The sequence below is a fragment of the Lichenostomus cassidix genome, chromosome 1 (assembly GCF_008360975.1).
Source record: "Lichenostomus cassidix isolate B80296 chromosome 1, HeHo_3.0, whole genome shotgun sequence".
NCBI lineage: Eukaryota > Metazoa > Chordata > Aves > Passeriformes > Meliphagidae > Lichenostomus > Lichenostomus cassidix.
In genome coordinates, this window is record NC_139479.1 from 58,567,584 (window position 1) to 58,575,607 (window position 8,024).

Here is an 8,024-nt window from a genome sequence, read left to right on the forward strand (position 1 = left end):
AAAACCTTTATTTCTAAGGGCTGAATTAAAAGAAAAAGAAGTAAGTTTAAAGGTAAAAAAGGGAACTTGGAGTGATTTGCTGGTGATCGCTTTACTTGATTGCTGTTGGCAACAGGCTGGTGGTCTAAGAGTGCTCCCCCTCCCTGGGTGCAACACATTACCCAAGAACCAAGGTTCACAGAGGTGTATAGGGATGCCTTGCTTTTTCATTTGCCTGGCACCCATCTCTCAAAGCAGCTTTGATTTCTGTGTCTAAGAGGTACAGAAAGGAGCTTGGCAGCAGAGATCAGACCTCTGGACACCGCAAAACACCTCCTTCTTTGCACGCTCTGAGTCTCCGCAACAACACTAAGTGCAAGAGAGCTGGTAAATTATTAAAACAACCTTGCAACAGCTCCAGAGAAACCACCAGTGCCTGAGATTCAAAGGAAAGGCTGTGGTGTGAGAATCCCCATTAGTAACAATACGCACAGTTTGCAAGAACATATGTCCCCGCATGGAGCAATCAACCAATCTGGGCTGTTTAACCACAATATTTCAAAGAAGTGCTTTTAATGCAGCTGATCCGTATGTTTATTTTGAGCTGTAAAACAGGACTCTTCACTAGGCTTTCAGAACATTTCTGTGGTGGACTCTATCCAAACTATTGGGGAGAAGGCTTTGCTCCAGCAGAGAGACTGATACATTGGGGGTTTTTTTAATCAAAGTCACGACAGCAGAAAAAGAATAACCCAAGGAGGCAGAAAGTGCATTTGGCCTTTAAAACAGCACACATACACACAAAAACCAAAAAAAATAGAAAAAGGCATGAGGAGCAAGACCCCACTGTGACCCTCTTAAAAATGGGTTTGGATCGAAAGCATGTGAGAGGGGGACCGGGTGGATGGGAAAGGGGAAGGATTTCCAAGCCTCTTTCTGATTCAGATACTTGAGCACACATTGAAAAATACAGCCCTTTGCACCCTTTTCTCCTGCAAAGTGCGTGGGAGGTGAACACAGGTCCTGGTTTATCGATTGATTGGCTTTCTTGTAAAGAATAAAAGCTCCTCATGGAATAGCCATGCCTTTGCGGGGAGGGGGAGGTGGGGGGGAAAGGTCTGGTCTCCTTCCCTGCTCGATCTAATCCTAATTAAAAATAAATTACATGCTGTATGGAACTTGAAATGGCAAAGATAATCCTGTTACACACGAGGGGCCGCCCCGCTGCCCACTGCCCGCTCCCGGCCGGCAGCCCCGTTCCCAGGCAGCCCGGTCCCAGCCTCTACACCTCGGAGCTCTGCCCGGCCCGGACCCCGGCCCGGCTCTGGGCGGCCCGGCCCGAACGCTCTCCGCCCCGCCGGGCGGCCGCCTGCGGAGCTCCCGCGGGCAGGAGAAAAGAGCTCCGCGGAGGTTTGTTCGTAGGGAAACGGGGCGTTCAGGGAGCTTTTGTTGGCGGCGGAGCGTGTCCCCCTCCCCGCGCCCCCGCAGCCAGGGCCGAGGCGCGATTTAAATCCCATTTCCATAAGCCGGAGCTGCGCGCAGCCCGCCGCCCCCCGCTCGCGTGCCGCCCCGCGCAGCGCCCCGCGCACCCCCGCACGCAGCCCGGGATGGAGCCCCGGGATGCTGCATCGCCCCGTGCGCCCAGCCGAGCGCTTGTAGCCCAGGGTTTCAAAGGAAACCGGCGCGGGGTTGGACCGCACCGCGTTGTTTGTCACCCTCTTCCTTTAAAATGCATCTCTTGGGTTCCCTGAGACATGGGAAGAGGGAAGGAAAGGAAAGGAAAGGAAAGGAAAGGAAAGGAAAGGAAAGGAAAGGAAAGGAAAGGAAAGGAAAGGAAAGGAAAGGAAAGGAAAGGAAAGGAAAGGAAAGGAAAGGAAAGGAAAGGAAAGGAAAGGAAAGGAAAGGAAAGGAAAGGAAAGGAAAGGAAAGGAAAGGAAAGGAAAGGAAAGGAAAGGAAAGGAAAGGAAAGGAAAGGAAAGGAAAGGAAAGGAAAGGAAAGGAAAGGAAAGGAAAGGAAAGGAAAGGAAAGGAAAAAGGAAGGAAAAGAGGAAAGGAAGGGCATGAGGTTTCCCAGAGAGGCAGTTGCCCCTCGGGACCCCCTTGGCTGCTGAGGCACTGCGGGGCTGGTTGCCTGCAGCGGGCTCCGTGCAGGGCCTTGGTGCCTTGCGGGGCAGATGGTTTCGTTCCCCCCGGTTCGTGCCAGGTTTCAGCCTCATGCTGTTATTTTGTTCTTCTGGAACGAGACTGGTGTTGCTTCCCAGAGAGGCCCTATTAGGACAAAAAGAAAATCCTGTGAATAGGCGTAACAGGGCACCAGGAGGGATAGGTCTTAAATGTATTTTAATATGAGCAGGGCATTGTGTGTAATTCAGCGCTCATCATCGTTTAGTCAAAGAGTTATGGCAGTGATTGGGAATGAATAGAGGGACATAATGGATACATGTGGCGTTTGCTCATTATATTCAACTTAGTCCAACTCCTCTGTGGAAACTGTTCAACTTTCTCTCCCTTTAGCCTGTCATAGTGAAATAATACAGACATTGGTTCCTCGAATGGGATAGCCTGCCATGCTATTATATTTCTACAGCTAACGAGGGCTTCATAAGCCTTTGATACAGCCTGATCTTTGAAACCTTTCCAAATCTCCTCAAGCTTATGCTAAATCCTATTTGGAACTTTTTTTTTCTTTTTTTCCTCCTCGCCTGCTAGTGCCCCAGGCTTAAGAAACCCGGGCGGTGACATGCATACTAAAGCATGCGGGGACACCTCCTGAAAGGCGACTTACGGCGCTGATCACAGGCTCTCACGCGAGTGACACACCACTCCGGGCGCAGCTGAATGCCGCCCCCGCCGCCCCCCCGCACCCCGCTAATGCGCGCCCGCCCCGCGCCCCCGCCCGCCCCGGCGCAGCACGCCGCGACACGGCGCGACATGCCACGGCACGGCACGGCATGCCACGGCACGGCACCTGTCCCGACCTGTGGCAGGATTAACAAACCCCACCGCGCATTGCACTCCCTGCTCCCTGCGCCAGCTCCGCTGCCGCGCCTCTGGAGAGAGGGAAGAGAAGGGAGGGGGAGGAAAGGAGGGGGGAAAAAAGAAATAAATAAAGGGGGGGAAAAGAAATAGCGACAGTGCGGGAGAAAAAAAAAGAAAAGAAAAAAAAAAAAGAAAATAAGATAAACCCCCCAGACCCCGCAGAGTTAAAGAAAACAAAGGCGAGCGCCCCACGACCCCTCTCTCCCTCTCCCTCTCCCTCTCCCTCTCCCTCTCCCTCTCTCGCTCCCGCTCCCTCTCCCGCTCCCGCTCCCGGCCCGTTCCGGGGAGCGCCGGGGGCCGCCCGCCGCCCGCGCCGCGCCGCCTGCCATTGGCTCCGCCGCCCGCTCATTTGCATAGCGCCGTCTATGAAAGGCGGCGCGGCGGCGCGGGGGGCGCAGACGGCGGCAGAGCTTCCCCGGTCCCGCTCTGCTCCTCAGCCCTGCGCCCGTCCCGCCTGCGCTGTGCCGTCGGGCTGAGCCCCGCGCCGCTGCCATGAGTTCCCTGCGGCTGCTGGCCGCCGCCTGCCTCCTGGCCCTGGCCCGCTGCAAGACGGTGAGGTATCGCACCGACGAGGAGGGCGCGCCGGGCACAGTGATCGGTACGCTGGCCGACGAGATGCCGGTGAAGGCGCCGGGGGAGATGAGCTTTCGCCTGATGCGGCAGTTCAGCAACAGTTCGCTGGTGCGGGTGCGGGAGGAGGACGGGCAGCTGAGCATCGGTGATGCGGGGCTGGACCGGGAGCGGCTGTGCGGCCAAGCCCCCCAGTGTGTCCTGGCCTTCGACGTGGTGAGCTGCTGGCGGGAGCGCTACCGCCTGGTGCACGTGGAGCTGGAGGTGCGTGACATCAATGACAATGCTCCACGCTTCCCCCATGCCCAGATGGCGCTGGAGGTGTCAGAGAGTGCTGCACCCGGCACTCGCCTCCCGCTGGAGGTGGCTGTGGATGAGGACGTGGGCTCCAACTCCATCCAGAGCTTCCAGGTCTCCCTCAACAGCCACTTCGGTGTGGAGGCACAGACACGGGCGGATGGGGCACGCTGTGCCGACCTCGTGCTGCTCCAGGAACTGGACCGTGAGCGCCAGCCCTCCTACACCTTGGAGCTGGTGGCCAAGGATGGCGGCAGTCCGGCACGCTCAGGCACAGCCACCGTGCACGTCCGCGTCCTCGACGCCAATGACAACAGTCCAACCTTCGCCCAGAGCTCAGTCACAGTGGAGTTGCCCGAGGATGCGCCACCTGGCTCCCTGCTGCTCGATCTGGACGCCGCTGACCCTGATGAGGGCCCCAATGGTGAGGTGGTCTATGCCTTCAGTAGCCAGGTGCCCCCCGAGGCACGGCGGCTCTTCCGCCTCGACCCGCGCTCAGGCCGCCTCACGCTGGAGGCCGCCGTGGACTACGAGCGCACCCGCACCTACGAGCTGGATGTGCGTGCCCAGGACCGCGGGGCCAGCCCCCGCGCCGCCACCTGCACCGTCGTGGTGCGCCTCACCGACGTCAACGACAATGCTCCACGCATCAGCATCAGCGCCCTCCGTGGCGCTGCCAGCGCCGCTGGCGTGGCCTATGTCAGCGAGGCGGCAGCCACTGAGAGCTTCGTGGCCCTCGTCAGCGCCACAGACCGCGACTCAGGCGCCAACGGGCAGGTGCGCTGCAGCCTCCGTGGCCACGACCACTTCGCCCTGCAGCGAGCCTACGAGGACAGCTACATGATCGTCACCACAGCGGCGCTGGACCGTGAGCGCATCCCCGAGTACAACCTCACCGTGGTGGCTGAGGACCTTGGCTCACCGCCCTTCAAGACTATCCGCCAGTACACGGTGCGGGTGAGCGATGAGAATGACAATGCGCCACTCTTCGCCAAGCCCCTCTACGAGGTGGCTGTACCAGAGAACAACCCCCCGGGCGCCTACATCACCACGGTGGTGGCTCGTGACCCTGATCTTGGCCACAATGGTAAGGTCACCTACCGGCTCCTGGAGACGCAGGTCATGGGGGCCCCCATCTCCACCTACGTCTCGGTGGACCCTGCCACCGGGGCCATCTATGCCCTCAGGACATTCAACTATGAGATCCTCAAGCAGTTGGACCTGCGGATCCAGGCCACTGACGGTGGCTCCCCGCAGCTCTCCAGCAGCACCCTTGTCAAAGTGAGGATGGTGGACCAGAATGATAACCCTCCCGTCATCATCCACCCGGTGCTCACCAATGGGACGGTGGAAATCGGTGTGTCCAGCAAGACCTCCCGTGACTCCCTGGTGGCCCAGATCAAAGCTCGAGATGCAGATGATGGGGCCAATGCTGAGCTTACCTTTGCCTTCCTGGAAGAGTCCCAGCAAGACCTTTTCACCATCAACCCAAGTACTGGGGACATTGTGCTGAGGGGTGACCTCTCTGAAGAGCTGGGACAGCTATTCAAGGTCATCCTCACTGTGACAGACAATGGCAGACCTCCCCTGGCCACAACCGCCACAGTCAACTTCCTGGTGACTGCCACTGCTCCATCCAGTATCCAGGACGTAGCCAAGCCCAGCTCCTGGGAAGGAAAGACTTTGCAGTGGGACATCCCTCTGATTGTGATCATTGTCCTGGCAGGCAGCTGCACCCTCCTCTTGGTGGCTATAATCACCATTGCCACCACCTGCAACAGGCGCAAGAAGGGGAACGACATCAAAAACAATTCTGCCTTGAAGGACCAAATTGATATCTCCCACCTGGAGAAGGGCCATCAGGAGGAGGGCAGCCAGAGGGGGAACATGTTTGAGGTACGAACCTTTCCCAGCAAAACCTCTTTCACCACCCCCGACCCCTCTCCAGCTGCTGAAGAGATCTCCACCACTGAGAGCGGCAGCGACAGCACTTGCCTCTATGAGGGTCAGAAGAGGCTGAGGGGACAGAGTGGGGAGGTAAGGTTCCACCACGGGGAAGTGGGGTGGTGATGGGGGGTTTATCTTGGAGGGCATGAATTGCAGAGGTGCAGTTAATGTTGGTTTACCCTTCGCTGCTTCCCTCTCTCATGTCTCCTTTGATTTCCCTCCCCACCAGCAGGGTTTTGCTGCCACTCCGAGCTACAACAAGGAGCCTGCTCCCCCCGTGGCCATTTGGAAGGGACACTCCTTCAACACCATCTCTGGCCGGGAGGCAGAGAAGTTCAGTGGCAAAGACAGCGGCAAAGGCGACAGTGATTTTAACGACAGCGACTCAGATATCAGTGGAGATGCCCTGAAGAAAGATCTCATCACACACATGCAGAACGGTAAGGGCTCAGCCCCTGCTGCCCACTCGACCTCAGGCAGACTGATGGGTGGACGGGGAGGTGGGTGGAGGGACCCCTCCCTGGGGCACAGGGATTAGGCAGGGCAGCTGGAAGGGGAAGCCAGACCTTGCATGGCTCAAACTGCCCATCTCTTTGCAGTAGGCTGTTAGATGTAGGTTCTCTCTGCACTGAGAGCTCAGCACAAATTAGCAAATACTGGAAGTGCTGTTGGATTGGGTTTTCTTCCCAAAAAAAAGGTTTCCTTAAGGTTAGAATTGTGAGGAGTGTCCCTAACTAAACAGCATTACCTAACCAAGCATAGTTTTTTGTTGTGCTGTGGAGCATCGCCTCCCCACTCCTACCATCAGTGCAGTGAATCATCCTGTGACTGGTAACTCTGAGGATTGTGAATGGTGTGGATTTATTCCTGCAGTAACTACAGGTTTCTTCTCCCGATCTCTCTTTAGGTCTGTGGGCATGCACAGCTGAATGCAAGATTCTGGGGCACTCAGACCGCTGCTGGAGCCCCTCCTGTGGCCGAGCCAACCCTCACCCCTCTCCACATCCTTCAGCTCCCCTCTCCACCTTCTGCAAGAGCACATCCTTGCCCAGGGATCCCCTTCGCAGGGACAACTTTTATCAAGCCCAGCTGCCCAAAACAGTCGGGCTTCAGAGCGTCTATGAGAAGGTGCTGCACAGGGACTTTGACCGGACGATCACACTCCTCTCCCCACCACGCCCTGCACGGCTCCCTGACCTTCAGGAGATTGGGGTGCCCCTCTTCCCAGCCCCCTCAACTAGATACCTGGGCCCCCAGACTGAGACAACTGAGAAGGCATAGCCCAGCGTGCTCCCCCTCAAGTGCACCCATCCCTGCGCACACAACTAGGTCACTCCCGAGAGCCTTTAAGTTATTGACCAGATCTGGTGTCGTATGTGTAAATATGCAAGATGTGCCTTAAAAATGAAGTCGTTTGGGAAAGATTTCCAATCAGATCAGTACTGTTTGATATTTGCAAACAAAAAAATTGTTTGTAGTTAATGTAATTTTTATGAAATGTGCAGTATTTAAATTTCTTTTCATGTTTTCTACATTGGGGTTTTTTTTTTGCTTTTGGTTTACCCATGGCCTGCCATTTTTTGTAGTGTTTTTAACCTGTACATTGTGTAATGTAATGTTTGTACATAATGAAAATTTGTTATATTTTTATATAATAAATACTTAAAAATGGGAATTCTTGCCAAAGGAACTGTCTGAAAGACACAATAATAACAATTAATAATAATAATATCCTGAATATGTATAATCTTGTAAGGGAAATTCCTCTTTCACGGTGTAATAATAACCTAAGCAACCCAGTGTACTGAGAAGTTTGCCTTGCCAAATGTGACTTGTATTTCTTGAGTCTGTGGTCAACTTAAGTGTTATTTAATTGCCTTTGGTTCCTGTAATCTGTATCACTGATAAACACTAATAAAGGTTTTGTGATGTGTCAGAGGGATCTGTTCATGGATTTCATGCTTCAGAGCATAGAGGTCTTCACAGGTCAACAAAAGTATTTTGTGCTGGGAAATGCAGTGGGAAGGAGCTACTTTTAGTCTTGCCCATTCTTGGTCTCTGGCAATACCTCTGCAGATTTAGCTCTAGAGATTTTTAATGCTGGGTGGGAGGAAGGGCTGTGTGACAGAGCTGGCCTTTGCTTGTTACTGCCTAGTCTGAGCTCTTCCAGCTTTATCCTTCATGGGCAGGGA

General features: G+C 55.1%; 1 protein-coding gene across 1 annotated transcript; it reads left to right on the forward strand.

Annotated features, from left to right (window-relative positions):
* Positions 1–3,426: 3,426 nt before the first annotated feature.
* Positions 3,427–7,768, forward strand: PCDH8 (protocadherin 8). The gene is made up of 3 exons (XM_085058908.1): positions 3,427–5,922; positions 6,062–6,272; positions 6,740–7,768. Exons 1-3 carry the CDS (start codon positions 3,511–3,513, stop codon positions 7,111–7,113), a joined length of 2,997 nt encoding a protein of 998 aa, XP_084915034.1. The 5' UTR covers positions 3,427–3,510; the 3' UTR covers positions 7,114–7,768.
* Positions 7,769–8,024: the final 256 nt, after the last annotated feature.

What these genes read in the sequence shown, in the direction of transcription:
- PCDH8 (XM_085058908.1), top strand. Translation starts at nt 3,511, where the DNA reads ATGAGTTCCCTGCGGCTGCTGGCCGCCGCCTGCCTCCTGGCCCTGGCC. An exon ending in TGAGGGGACAGAGTGGGGAG is followed by an intron (nt 5,923 to 6,061) that starts GTAAGGTTCCAC and finishes CCTCCCCACCAG; the next exon opens with CAGGGTTTTGCTGCCACTCC. An exon ending in CATCACACACATGCAGAACG is followed by an intron (nt 6,273 to 6,739) that starts GTAAGGGCTCAG and finishes ATCTCTCTTTAG; the next exon opens with GTCTGTGGGCATGCACAGCT.